General features: G+C 41.4%; 1 protein-coding gene across 5 annotated transcripts in view; it reads right to left on the reverse strand.

The window, feature by feature from the left end:
• HTR4 (5-hydroxytryptamine receptor 4) overlaps nucleotides 1–15,369 on the reverse strand; it is a 212,218-nt gene that overhangs the window by 32,515 nt on the left and 164,334 nt on the right. For 2 of the 5 annotated variants that reach the window (XM_010807423.4, XM_024993872.2), the window contains one exon: nucleotides 6,319–9,782. The exons of 2 other annotated variants lie outside the window; for them this stretch is intronic. In XM_010807423.4, coding sequence (XP_010805725.1) covers nucleotides 9,692–9,782 — 91 coding nt within the window. In that variant the 3' untranslated portion in view covers nucleotides 6,319–9,691. 5 annotated transcript variants of the gene reach the window in all.

A 15,369-nucleotide genomic window follows, 5' to 3' on the forward strand; every position in this document is an offset into this window, starting at 1 on the left:
GGTGAAACGGTAGCCAATACTCTCTAGGATTATACTATGTCAAGTAACTCACACATCAGTCTGATTCACCACCATGTTCTATAAATACAAAACTTTATTTAAGCTTAAGTTATTTTTCGACAGGCAGACATGAACCAAAAAAGGGGGGGAAAGCTTGGCATAAACCATGGAAATAATGGTATTTTAAAACTCTAATCTTTTGCTACTTGCAATAAATATGATAAAATCTTGATTTTATTCAAAATGGTCACAGGAAAATTTTCTTCTTATCAGAAAGCTGCAGCTACTGCAGTGGATGGAGAATTAAATAGCAGAGGAGCAGTGAGATTTGAGGGTTGAAAGAGCTAAGCAGGATGTGCAGTGCAGATGCTATAAACAAAAACAAGTTCTTCCAAATAAGTAAATTCAATGAATTTATTGAAAAGCTTCAGTGCATAAAAACCTGTGTTGGGCACAAGAAAAAGGCAAAAAAATGATGATTGATAAGAATTGGCTCTTGTCCTCAAGGAGCACAAAATCTGAGCTCTGGAAGGGCTCAGTATTTTGCCCTAGAGAATTCCATGGACAGTCCATTGGAGGAGTCCTTTGGAGGTTTTGATCTGAGAAACGGCATGCTCAAAATTGTGTTTATAGCCTAACTCCCCAGGCCAGGAATCATTAACGAACCATGAGGGCTTCCCTGGTGGCTCAGATGGTAAAGGGTCTGCCTGCAATGCGGGAGACCCAGGTTTGATCCCTGGGTTTGGAAGATCCCCTGGAGAAGGAAATGGCAACCCACTCCAGTATTCTTGCCTGGGAAATCCCATGGACAGAGGAGCCTGGTGGGCTACTGTCCATGGATTCAGAAAGAGTAGGACACAACTGAGCACCTAACAATACAAACCACACTGAAAAGCACAGGAAAAAGTTTTAGGAGAACAAATAAAGTGCTTCAGGGACTGAAATAGATTAAAAAACCTCACACTGTCTTGGAGGCCGGAAGAGACTTCAAGTAGAAGGTGGTATTTGAGATAGACCATAAAAGAGATGCTAGGAGATGTATGCCCAAGGGAAAGAATGGAAGAATCAGTAAACTGAGGATGAAAATGTGAAGAGCATGTTAGGGAAACACAGAGCAGATGGCTTGCTTTGTAGGGATATAATTATGTATAAAGAGAAATAACTGGAGGCAAAACTCTGGTAGACGTAGAAAATTATGGGCAGCCCAGATTTGGTTAACAATGAGGAGTCCTTTGGGCTTCCCTTGTGGCTTAGTTGGTAAAGAATCTGCCCGCAATGCAGGAGACCTGGGTTCGATCCCTGGGTCAGGAAGATCCCTTGGAGAAGGGAAAGGCTACCCACTCCAGTATTTTGCCCTAGAGAATTCCACGGACAGTCCATTGGAGGAGTCCTTTGGAGGTTTTGATCTGAGAAACGGCATGCTCAAAATTGTGTTTATAGCCTAACTCCCCAGGCCAGAAGGTGACAGCATCAGTTGTAGAAGGATGATGTTAAGTAGGATGTAGATTTTAAAAAATGCATGAGAAAAAATTTACTGATTACATAACCAATTTCAATTTCCATTTATTTCTGATGAAATGAATAGTTTTATAGGAAATCACTTTCTGGCTAGATAATAATTGGCTTTTTTACTTCCAAGAGACCTAAGAGAAGCAGAAGATATTAAGAAGAGGTGGCAAGAATACACAGAAGAACTGTACAAAAAAGAGCTTCACGACCCAGATAATCACAATGGTGTGATCACTCACCTAGAGCCAGACATTCTGGAATGTGAAGTCAAATGGGCCTTAGAAAGCATCACTACAAACAAAGCTAGTGGAGGTGATGGAATTCCACTGGAGCTATTTCAAATCCTGAAAGATGATGCTGTGAAAGTGCTGCACTCAATATGCCAGCAAATTTGGAAAACTCAGCAGTGGCCACAGGACTGGAAAAGGTCAGTTTTCATTCCAATACCAAAGAAAGGCAATGCCAAAGAATGCTCAAACTACTGCACAGTTGCACTCATCTCACACGCTAGTAAAGTAATGCTCAAAATTCTCCAAGCCAGGCTTCAGCAATACATGAACCGTGAACTTCCAGATGTTCAAGCTGGTTTTAGAAAGGCAGAGGAACCAGAGATCAAATTGCCAACACCCGCTGGATCATGGAAAAAGCAAGAGAGTTCCAGAAAAACATCTATTTCTGCTTTATTGACTATGCCAAAGCCTTTGACTGTGTGGATCACAATAAACTGTGGAAAATTCTTCAAGAGATGGGAATACCAGAACACCTGACCTGCCTCTTGAGAAACCTGTATGCAGGTTAGGAAGCAACAGTTAGAACTGGACATGGAACAACAGACTGGTTCCAAATAGGAAAAGGAGTACGTCAAGGCTGTATACTGTCACCCTGCTTATTTAACTTCTATGCAGAGTACATCATGAGAAACGCTGGGCTGGAAGAAGCACAATCTGGGATCAAGATTGCCAGGAGAAATATCAATAACTTCAGATATGCAGATGACACCACTCTTATGGCAGAAAGTGGAGAAGAACTAAAAAGCCTCTTAATGAAAGTGAAAGAGGAAAGTGAAAAGTTGGCCTAAAGCTCAACATTCGGAAAACTAAGATCATGGCATCTGGTCCCATCACTTCATGGCAAATAGATGGGGAAACAGTCGAAACAGTGTCAGACTTTACTTTTTTGGGTTCCAAAATCACTGCAGATGGTAACTGGAGCCATGAAATTAAAAGATGCTTATTCCTTGGAAGGAAAGTTATGACCAACCTAGACAGCATATTCAAAAGCAGAGATATTACTTTGCCAACAAAGGTCTGTCTAGTCAAGGCTATGGTTTTTCCAGTGGTCATGTATGGATGTGAGAGTTGGACTGTGAAGAAAGCTGAGTGCCGAAGAATTGATGCTGTTGAACTGTCATGCTGGAGAAGACTCTTGAGAGACCCTTGGACTGCAAGGAGATCCAACCAGTCCATCCTAAAGGAGATCAGTCCTGAGTGTTCATTGGAAGGACTGATGCTGAAGCTGAAACTCCAATCCTTTGGCCGCCTCATGCGAAGAGTTGACTCATGGAAAAGACTCTGATGCTAAAAGGAGAAGGGGACGACAGAGGATGAGATGGTTGGAAGGAGTCACCGACTCAATGGACGTGAGTTTGAGTAAACTCTGGTAGTTTGTGATGGACAGGGAGGCCTGGTGTGCTGCGGTTCATGGGGTCGCAAAGAGTCAGACACAACTGAGCAACTGAACTGAACTGAACTTCCAGTTATGTGCTATTTGGGATTAGCACGGCTTCCCTGGTGGCTCAGATGGTAAAGAATCTTCCTGCAATGCGGGAGACCCAGGTTCAATCCATGGGTCAGGAAGATTCCCTAGAGAAGAGATTCTTGCCTAGAGAATCCCATAGCTAGAGAAGCCTGGCAGGCTACAGTCCATGGGGTTACAAAGAGTCAGACAGGACTGCGTGACTCACACTTTCACTTTCACTGGAATTAGCATACGTAAAATAAATGAAGGATCGTTACAAATGTAAGCAACACTTCATGGAGAAATAAGGGAGACAAGAGGAAAAAGACAAGAAGAGGATTATCTGTGTTAAGGATGGTTCTTGTTGCTAAAGAGAACAGGTATCAGGTGGATCAAGTCCCCTCAGCTAGTGACACTGGGGAGAAAGGCTACACTTGGCAGGGTCAGGGTTCAATTTCCCCATTTCTGGATCCAAATAATCTCTTTGTTCTTGGGGAAATTCCAGGTTAACTTCTATGTGATGGAAAAATGATACCTACCTGGTAGAGTTTCAGTTAAAATACTTCCCATAAAGCCTGGCCCATAGTAACTAACTGATGAATGGTAACTAAAATGTCCTTGTTATTGTCAGTTTTTACTTACTTCTGTGATCCCATCTCCAACCACTTTCCCCACATTTACTCAGTGCCATGTACACTTACCAGGCTCATTATTGCTTCAGATTCTTGTCAGTTGCAGTTTCCTTTGCCTGACATAATATTCCCCCAGATTAACACACGCAGACTCCTTCCTCTTCAATATTCTTTTCCCAGGTCATAGGGGGCTGATCTCTTGATGTTTTCTGAATACCTCAAACAATGTCCACACCCCTGCTTCATCTCATTTTTTTTTTTTTTTTTTGTTCTTCATAGCACTTGTGTGTATATAAACTTGTCTCATTCATGTTTTATATGACTCCTTTCTTATTTCCTGGCTCCCAATGAGGGAATCTCATCAGTATTATTTTTTAATGGATCTTTGACAACAGGCCCTAGCACATGAAGTGAAGTGAAGAAAAATCGCTCAGTCGTGTCTGACTCTTTACGACCCCATGGACTGTAGCTCACCACATTAGATCAGATCAGATCAGTCACTCAGTCGTGTCCGACTCTTTGTGACCCCATGAATCGCAGCACACCAGGCCTCCCTGTCCATCACCAACTCCCGGAGTTCACTCAGACTCACGTCCATCAGGTCAGTGATGCCATCCAGCCATCTCATCCTCTGTCGTCCCCTTCTCCTCTGGCCCCCAATCCCTCCCAGCATCAGAGTCTTTCCCAATGAGTCAACTCTTCACATGAGGTGGCCAAAGTACTGGAGTTTCAGCTTTAGCATCATTCCTTCCAAAGAAATCCCAGGGCTGATCTCCTTCAGAATGGACTGGTTGGATCTCCTTGCAGTCCAAGGGACTCTCAAGAGTCTTCTCCAACACCACAGTTCAAAAGCATCAATTCTTCGGCGCTCAGCCTTCTTCACAGTCCAACTCTCACATCCATACATGACCACAGGAAAAACCATAGCCTTGACTAGACGAACCTTTGTTGGCAAAGTAATGTCTCTGCTTTTGAATATGCTATCTAGGTCGGTCATAACTTTCCTTCCAAGGAGTAAGCGTCTTTTAATTTCATAGCTGCAGTCACCATCTGTAGTGATTTTGGAGCCCAGAAAAATAAAGTCTGACACTGTTTCCACTGTTTCCCCATCTATTTCCCATGAAGTGATGGGACCGGATAGTAGGTGTTTAAAATATGTTTCTCTGACTATTGACAGAAACTATGTAACACACAGAAACTACCCAGAACACGGCGACTATTAAATCAATGTTAGTTCCCACCCCCGTGCATGGGTCCAGAGAATGGCTGCTCCAAAGTGAAGAAAGACAAGATGAAAGGAAACCAAAAGAGGGTAGATTTGTCCAAGGTTAGGTCAGCCCAGGTTTTGAGGTCTAGTTCTCTGCCTTGACACAGCAGATGCTTCACAGGAGGTGAAGGCTCAGGTGGTCATTCTAGATGGATGTTTCAGGAGATGAGGCTTTTTCTTTATGGAGGAAGAGGTTCTGTAAATAAGTGGACAAGTGTGATTCTGAGGAAAGTCATCAGGAAAAATGTCTTGCAGGAATCTTACAAATGCTTTAGAAAAATAAGGAAGGAAAAGCCAAGCACCATCACAGACTTTCAGTGGAGAGTGCCTTTTCCAGCTGCTTAAGGTTTTTAGATGTCAAGAAATCTCCTTCCAGCGATGGATCATAATGAGTAGAGATGAGGGAACCCAGATATACCTGTTCTCCATCCTACTTGAACCTACTGCAATGGAGTTCCAGGTAAATCTTGTGTATGAAGAAAGAGCTTTGATTTGAAAACCTAATTCTTGCCCACCTGCTGCATGTCATATGTGAGATGATGGTGGCCCAAGGATTAAACAGAAGAACTGGGTGAGCACACTGCCCCCGCCTGCTGATGGGGGTCTTTCCATCACCCCATTCTCAGAAGACCTGGGACTTGAATTTCACTGACATGTATTCTGGGCCTCAAATTCCAGGAACTCCAGAATCCTGAGTTGTTCGTGACACAAAAAGAGGAGGCACATGATTAGCAACCTCAATTCAAGACCAGTGAGTATATAGTACAAGCACCATGCTGACTTGAATGACGCCTATGGTGTATGCCCTGAGAGTGGCTGGGCTGAAGCCTTCCCTATGCCCTTCCTGGGATGACCCATGTAAGAGAGAGATGTCTAGTACTTGAGGCTGACAAAGGTAACAGGAAGACAGGCAAAATCACATTATTTAGGAGTCCTGAGCTTCTGTCTTTACCTTGAAGAGAGCCTGATGCTGGAGACAGAAAATTCTCCAGCATCAAACACCCAAAGCTTCTGAGGGCTGAGTTGGGCTATGAGATAACAGAGAAGCTGCAGAGAACTGAGGCACAGGATTGACTTTGGCATTTTATTGTATAGTCAAAATTCTCCTAATAGTTTTAAGACATTAGATTTCCCTCCATATATAATTTCTATAACATGTAAAGAATGCACAAATATAAACATATGTATTTTATTAATGTTTATCAATAAATAGAATTTATCAATAAAGAAAACAAGGCTCCTGTTTTTCCTAGAACACATTCTTGGGACCTGTGTCAAAAAGTGGATTGCATCATAAAGCCAAGGGTATAGAAACAAATTAGAATCAGGGGTCCTAGTACTTCAAAACTTTAGCTTCAAATAAATCATATGTATAACTAACAATTTCATAAAACCAAAATATAACCATCATTAAAACTTGCAAGCCTTTGAAGATATATATTTAAATCCCATGTTGTGTATAATGGGCACACATGTACTTTATATGTCCATTACACAAGGGGATTTAGTTTGCTAGAAAATTCATGAGTGGCCCCACTTGTAATTCTGCTTTATTAAAAATGTAAACAAAATGAAGGTGCTATCTAGACAACACTAAGTGACAATTAACAATAATTTACATAAACTATCAGATTTTTTAAAATCTCAAATTATTTGCTTCAGTATCTCAATAGACTCTTTATATAACTATTAGCTTATCATTCATGATCTAATTCATGTTGGAGGGTTCTTTTCATATATATATAGAGAGAGAGAGAGAGAATTAACAAGGTGGGGACAATTTCGATGACCCAAATCTTTGTCTAAATAAATGTTTTCATGGCAAAAAGGTATTTGAATTTATTCCATGTGACTCTGAGGTTACATGAAAAATTAGGCTCATTATCACAAAATTTAGACTGTAGTCCTCATCTCTCTCTACCTACCTCTTTACTTTGAGAACAAAATCCCTTCAAATGAGAGTGTTTGTGATGTACAAATTTGCAGTGTTGGTGTGTTTTGGGGAGCTTAGAATAATCAAATGCAGAGGGGGTAAATTTGGGAGAACGGACTCCCCAAAAGATGATCCCTTGGTATTGTTTTTCAGTATAGGAAGCTCACTCTCTAAACTGGTCCACTTTTTAGTGAAGAAATTCTTAGCCTTTGACTACCCAGGAGCACTCAAAGTAATTCAAAGTCATAGTAAACAAAATGGCATTTTATGATTTACAGAACATCATCACAAAAATTATCTAATTTATCTCCACAACAGCTTCATGAAGTAGGCAGGAGAGATTGTTTCTGAGGCCGGAGAGGTCCAGTTACTAGTTCACAGTCACACAGTAAGTCACAGCAATTGATTCAGGGCCCGTGAAGCTTCTCTTCTCCCTCATCCTTACTGCACATTCATGGAAGCTGTGGACAATGTGGGCAGCAGCCCAACAGATATAGTGTGAGTCTCACTGCCAGGATCAGGGCCTTGCAGTTCAAAACTTTGCTGATCTCTCCTTTGTATTAGAGGAGGATCATCCTCATAAAGGTGGTTATCTCCTAAGCTCCAATCTTGTTAATGGCACAGGGACAGTGACTCAAAAACGCACAGGCAGTTGGTCCATCCAGAGTCAATGTACAAGACAGGACTTAGATAAACTTTCTTCATATATGATGAGAATAGGTCCCCAGACGAATCTGCTCCCATTGATCAGTGACAACCCCAGGCTACACCAGGAGCATTTCAGCATGGTGCATCTTTCTCAACAACATTTGGGAGTTTCAAGTCACATTTCTCATTAGAGTCTTTTCCCGTTCCCTAACAAGTGATTTTCTCCACAAAAAAATTGTAAGCCTTAGCAGGACTCAGAATTTTTCTTTTCTTTTTCTTTCTTTTTTTTTTTTTTGGCATTTGGATTGTTTGACAGCAATCTTTTCTTTCTCATTCCAAAGTCTCTTCCAGGCTGGTGCAATTCTAGAAATAAAGTAAACATCAGTGGAAATGACATCTGACTTCTTAAACAGCAGGAACAAGGACAGTATGATGAAGTCCTGAGATGCTATCAAACCACAGCCAAGACCAAAGTGGAAACCTCACAGGGCTCTGGGATGTGGCAGTGTTTACTTCCCTGGGACCTTCACTCTGGGACATGTGCAAGAGCTGTGAACTTGGTTTTGAATGAAAGACATCCAGGTTTATCTGAAGGGCAAAGCTGGCAAAGTCAAAAGTCTAGAAGGCCCAGATGAAGTGGCGATGAAGTGGCTAGTTCCTTTGAAACAAAGTCAAAAGGCAGGCAGGTCACACCATTTCGAGGTAGCTGATGGCTATAGCAGCATCCTGTTGTCATAGAAACAGAAAGGAATCTTAGAGATCCCCTGGTCCAAACTTCAGTTGATAGATGAAGAAAGTAAGGTACAGGGAAGGAAGGGCATGGGTCGCGATCTCACATCATGTGAGAAGTGGAGCCAGGGCTGGAATCCAGGTCCTTTGGCTTCGAGTGAAGTGCTGTTTTTCCACCCTGAGCACTGCTTGGTCCTGCTCCTCCACCTGGGGAAACTGCAGTGAGTGACAAGTCTTGGCAGCGTGAGCCTCCAACAGTTCTCTCCTTTGGGAGCAGCAAGGTCAGATTCAAGGGTTATAAATTGGTACCATGGACTTTGCCACAACCTCATGGGAAAGATTCCAAAATCTTTCAATAAACACGATGATGCCGCTGGTCCTGCCCAAGGCTCTCGAGGAAATTATTTGTTCTAGGAAAGTGAACATCTCAGAGCAGGAGGGCTTGAGGTCATGGCACTGGTTGGGAGCTGTCTGTCTTCTGCTTCCCTCCGAGGTTGCTGCAGAAATGGTTTTCCTCTGAAAGATCGTTGCCCTGTTTCTTTCATGGTAAATAAATGGAGCATGTCCTAAAGAGAAGGACTGACAAGGACATAAGGAAGAGCAAGTAGAAGTCTGTGATGGACACGGGAGGACGCACAGTTGGACCCAGACTCTGGGTGGAAAGTGTATTAGTGTCTGGCACAGAGCAGGACAGAGATGAGCCAGTGAGCAGTCTGAACATGGCTGTGACAGACACGAACAAGCAAGAGATGTGTGCTTTTGGAACAGAACTCTGACCAAGGCAGGCGCAGGGAGGATGTGTTTTGGCAGTGCATGTGAGCAGGCACAGCAAAGAAGGAATATTTGGAAACGTCTATGATTGAGATAGGACACAGTGAGTGATCCTGTTTGGAACATGAGCAAGACAAACCAGGCATAGAAAGGGTATAAACCGGGGACAACAGAGACTATGAGGCAAGGGTGACTATGAGGCCAGAAAGAGGGAGTGCTAGGAGATAAAAAGATCCCTTCCAGGGGGATCTCTGGTGAAGAACCTCCCAGTGAACAAGGGGACCACCCTGTCCCCTGCCACCTGCTGGAATCCTGGAAGAAAAGCTCGACGAGCACAGGGTGCCTGCACCAACAGACGGAATGCTGGGTGAAGAGAACACCAGGTGCAGTCATGCACAAGCAGCAGCTTAGGACCTGGCCCTCTCTCGGAGGGATGGCTGTCTTCAGGGTCACTGCCCCAGGGGCCTAAGTGTCACTGGGCTGCGCAGCCACCAAAGGAGAACTTGCTGGGGGGTGGGACTGACTCTCCCATTGGCCACCACACTCCACTGCATCCCTAGAGAGGGGAGAAGATCACAGAACCTCAGAGTTGGAATGGACAGAGAGTCTGGTGCAAGAACCCACCCACTGCAGGAAAGCCCCCTGTGCCATGCAGACAGGTGGTTATTTGGCCCCTGCTTAGAAATCTCCACTGACCCACCAGGCCATATTATTTTTGATCAGCTTTAGTTATTGGAAATAACTGCCAAAATGAGCCTTCCTACAGCTTCTATCCAGTGGAACTACTATGCCCTCCAGGCTCACTCAAAATTCTTCTCTCTGCTAATTATATCCTCCAAGTTTTCTCTTCTCCAGGCTACACATTTCCATTTTCTTTAATAGTTCATTATATATTATGGTTTCCAGATGATTGCCCATAATGGTCACTGTCCTCTAAACACAATCCTTATTAAAATTATCTCTTATGGAATACAGAACCAGGAAAGAGCCCAAATCTACATAGTAAATCTAATTTATGTCACAAACTTTTCATCATCAATTTAGTTTACTTCTATGGATGTGATTAAGTTCATTTCCAACAATGATAATATTCTATTGGCTACATGTTCAGTTAATTGCCAGGTTTTATCTTTTTTCATACAAATAGCTGTCAATTCCTGTGGTTCTTTACTACACTGGTGCAATTTTTATTTATATGTATATTTATTTATTTACTCATTCACTTATTTTGCCAAAATATAGGACATTACATTTGTCTCAGTTTAATTTCATTTTATTGATTTGGTATCATTTTAGTCAATTGAAATCACTCTAAATCATAACAATTTCAACATTCAAGATAGGATTATTTAGCACTGACTCAAGTGAGACTTTAAGGCTTCCACAAGCACATAAGAAGATCAGATATTCGGGACAGGGGGACACATATACACCCGTGGCTGATTCATTTCAATGTATGGCAAAATCCATCACAATATTTTAAAGTAATTAGCCTCCAATTATAATAAATAAATTAATTTTTAAAAACATGAAAAAAGAAGATCAGATAACTATTGCTACCTAGATCTTTCAGTTTAGTATCATTTGCCTTTTAGATCTTCAATTTTCAGTCAAGAGAAAAAAAACTATTGATCACACAGGGATAAACCAGAACCTATGGTACCCCAACACAGACTAGCCTCCCAGCAAATGGGTAATCATCGGTGTGCCTGAGAACGGACCTACCCATGGAAGGCTTTGTGCAATGCCTTGCTGAAATGTCCTGTCAAGCAGTAAGTCTGTCCTAATAGACAATGAAATGAGTTGACATTAATTTTTTTTTTTGTTTTAATGAAACAACACTGACTCTTGCATACATACCATTTGTGTAATAACTTTTCAATTTTTGGTAAGGTATATTTCAAGTTGTGAGGCTACAGTTTCTGGAGTCTACTTTATTCTTTCTTTAAGAACTAGGGCAATATTTACTGATCTCCAGGCTGCTATAAAACCCTGAGTCCACAAAAGAGCACCAGTCAGAGGTCTCATCAACCAGTTCCTTTAATCCCCTGAGAAATATTAATAATACATCTTGGCTCAGAGACAGTTAAAAGCTTTCCATAAATCTCAGGCAGCAACTTTCTCCCTGTGATGTTCTCTTCTTTCCAGTTGGAAGACTATTCTTACTGAAGCAGAATATGTAAGATTTCTTCCCTAAATAATGAGAGCTAACTATTTTTGGGTTTTCTACTTGCTCTGAACATAGCTATTGATTCATCCTTAGTTATATTTTCCTTCGTTCAGATTTTTCACATGCCATTTTCAAGCATGAGCTCCCTAGAAAAACTCAAAATGCAACCTCATGTCTTCACATACCCCTTGTATTTTCCCCTGTTTTTATTCACTGAACATATCTATTAAAAGAATGACTGAATAGGAAGGAAGAAAGGAAAGAAGGAGAGAAGGAAAGAAGAAGGGGAGAGAGGAAGGAGGGGAAGGAGGAGAAAGAGGAGAAGGAAGGGTTTCTCATTTCTCACTGGCCAAATTCCCTTTGTATCATACTTTTTATTATCATTAGCAACAATAAAAACAATCACTCATTAGGGTAGCGCCTGTGTGTCAGGGCCTGGGATAAGTGTGTTATGTGCATTAATTAGTATAGTTTAAACCCACTTAACAGACAAGGAAACTGAGTTTCAGAGTTAAATAATTTGCCCAAATTTATTCAGTTAATAAGTAAATCAGACCTTAAAAATTCTGGTCAGTTTTGATTCCAAAATCTGGACCCTGAATTGTCCTGATACACTGTCACTCATCATCTTAGGAACCATTACTGCTAAGTTCAGTATTCAGGTTCTGTGTCCCCAGCATTTCCATGTCCCGTTATGATGGACTCTAGGGCAAAAGGCATATGTACATGGGTGTATATTACATCTACTCCTCCTATGGGAAGCCTACAGTATGATGTGTCTTCTTCTTTTACTGAAACACAGTGTGACTGGGACACTAGCATGGAACTCTTTCCTCTTGCCCACTAAAGGAGAATCTTTGCCAAGAGGTGCACATATTTTCTGTGATGCAGAACCAGGGAGACTAGGTGGAAAAAGGAAAAGAAAGTGTGAAGTCAGGATAGCAGAGACAGTAGAGGAAGGGGTTAAGTGAGTAAACATAACAAAGAATGAGCAGAGGGGATGGAAGACAGAGCGGGAAGACCTGGGATAAACAGAACCACTGAGTTGGGTGTGTGGACGGCTCCAGAGCAGTTGCAGAGCTTGGGAGGAGGTTCTTTGAGAAGTATCTCCAAGAGGTTACACTGGTTCTCTCATATAATCCTTCCAGATAGTCAACTAATGATTGAGACTTCTGCAGAATTGCTGGTACCACTCCTTTTTATCCAGACAATATCAATATAGCTCTTGTCGAGGAGAGAAGAAAGGAAAATATCCCAGTCTCCTAACTCCATGGAGAACTCACAACCGACTCCCTCTCAGCAGGAGAAAAGGAGACCTGAGAATAACGATGGGGTGATCTTGCATCCTGGTTGGCCTGTCAGTCTCAGTTGACACTATTGTATGAATCACAATTAACAGTTTAATGTCTTCTTTTTAGGTCTTCGTTCAAGATACAGAATCATGGTGCAGTGTGCTGTGCCCCAAGAGATATTGTTCCCACATCTGTCCATAGAATTTTCCAAGCAAGAATATTGAGGTGGGTTGTCATTTCCTACTCCAGGGGATCTTGCCAATCCAGGGATTGAACCCACATCTCCTGCATCTTCTGCATAGGCAGGTGAATTCTTTACCACTGAGCCACTGGAAAGCCTCATACAATGGGAACATGACTTTATCATTCAGTGAGTACCTTTTGCTTTCAACTGCAAGGCCACCCTATTAACTAAGCAATGCAAACAGTAAACCAGGAGACAGGAACCTGGACTCTGATGTCTTTTTAGCCTTCGATCATGGCATGCCTCTGATGACTGAGTCCCTTTCCTGTACCTCATTTTCCTCATGCGTTAAACCAGAAAGATAATCTATGAGATCCTTTGCAGCTTTGACATTCTGGTTCTATGAGTAGCAGAGATGGTGGGTGACAGATACAGACCTTCTGACTGGGCACCAGCTGTGTGTGGGACTGTTCTCCAAAGCTGTGGGTATTTGAATTTGGCTTTTAATATTCTATTGTTAGTATCTGATACTTTATATTCTGTGTGGAGGGAGGAGGTTTCTCTGGAAACACAGGAAGATAATTTTGGGATTTGTATTCAAGAATCTGAAATACCTCAATTTTTGAATCTGTGAAGTCACATTGCAAAGCTGTTAAATGTATCTGGCTAGGATAGGACAGGGAGGGGCGGAGATGCTGCAACTTAAAATGCAGTGAGATCACAACTGTCATTCCTCAAACATATGCTTAATCAGAAACATTGGCAGAGCCACTCAAAACCCCTGGTGCAAAACACCATTAAAAAAGAATCTCTGATATTTTAACAGATGAATTTTTAAAATGCAATTTCATGTTTTAATAGTTTTAGTAAAATCCTCTACAATTCATGAAACATTCTTATATCATTCCACATATAACCTTCAATGTAACTCTGTAAGGAAGGCAGGTAGGTACAATGTAGGGGCATGGATTGACTGATAGGTAATAGTGGATCTAGTGCTATAAATCAGGTGGCCTGCCTTCCAAATTAGGAATTCTGTCCACTGGGAAACATGGAAATCATTGTACGGTGGGAAGAGTTTTGTGATGAAGTTTAATATAATCAGTTGATGAGACAGAGTTAAAATTACATTTGTTCCAGAAGAAGGGGGAGAAGGAGGAAGAGAAGGAAAAAGAGGAAAAGAGGAGAAAGATCACTAAGTCATCTTTTACAAAACTGTCCAGAGACTACGTGCATCAGAGTTATCTTGAATACCCATAACAAATCCAGATTCTTAGGACCCACACACCAGACCTCTAATGACAGTGTGGGAGTAGGGAGAGGGCAGAGGTGAGGAGGGGAGAGCAGAAATCTGCATTTTTAAAAGGTGCTTTCATATTATTCTTGGGCACATGGAAGCATGATTCCCCGAGGAGGTGAATGTCCCGTTATTCTACTTACACCTGAAGCAGAGTTTAGCAACAGAAACATAGGAAGAGAAAAGACATGTGAATAGGAAGAACAAGAGTTTGAGGCATTCAGTGATTGTTCACAAAGGATCAGAAAGAAAGCACTGAATTGCATGCAAACAGTTCATTTTAGCTGGGTAGACAAGTGGTATTTGTTGGCTTCTATGACATTGATGATGAAATGAGGAAAGATTTGGTGATGAATCATAAAAATGAGATAGCAAAAAATGTAAATGCACAAAAAATGAGTTGCACAAAGCAATATTTTTTAAGGTGTTTTTTATGTGATGAAAAAAAACAATGACTGGGTACAACAACTGATAAAAACTAATAGAACTGTTTATAAACGGTGAGCATATAAACTTGTACTGAGTTATTAGTAAGTTTAATGGCTCAGAAGGTGACAGACTAGTGTCTTTAGAGCACTATCAGCCAGAACAGAATATTGATGCTGGAAGATCCAGTATTTCCCAAATATGCAGTGCTTTCCACAGATGATATACCAAACAAAGAGGCATAGCATTAAACAATCTGAATTGCAGTAAGGAGATTCAATACTTCTTTCACTCATTCTGCTTATTCTAAACATAAATACTTAGTTTGGCCCCACTCTGGCTTTAACAAGTCTCTAGTACCTAATAAAATGGAGAGTAGGCCTTTGCTCAGAGTTTTTGGCAAGCAATATTATTAAATTTTAATACTAATAAAAATTTATGCAAATAACAATAATTTGTTTTGTTTTCATTGTATTTGTTTTTTAAATCATCTTCTGTATGTGACTTTGCATTTAAGGTCATGATAGAGTTTCCAATTTCCAGAGATCAAATTGCCAACATCTGCTGGATCATGGAAAAAGCAAGAGAGTTCCAGAAAAACATCTATTTCTGCTTTATTGACTATGCCAAAGCCTTTGACTGTGTGGATCACAATAAACTGTGGAAAATTCTTCAAGAGATGGGAATACCAGAACACCTGACCTGCCTCTTGAGAAACCTGTATGCAGGTCAAGAAGCAACAGTTAGAACTGGACATGGAACAACAGACTGGTT

This window comes from Bos taurus, chromosome 7 (genome assembly GCF_002263795.3).
Source record: "Bos taurus isolate L1 Dominette 01449 registration number 42190680 breed Hereford chromosome 7, ARS-UCD2.0, whole genome shotgun sequence".
In the NCBI taxonomy this organism is placed as follows: domain Eukaryota; kingdom Metazoa; phylum Chordata; class Mammalia; order Artiodactyla; family Bovidae; genus Bos; species Bos taurus.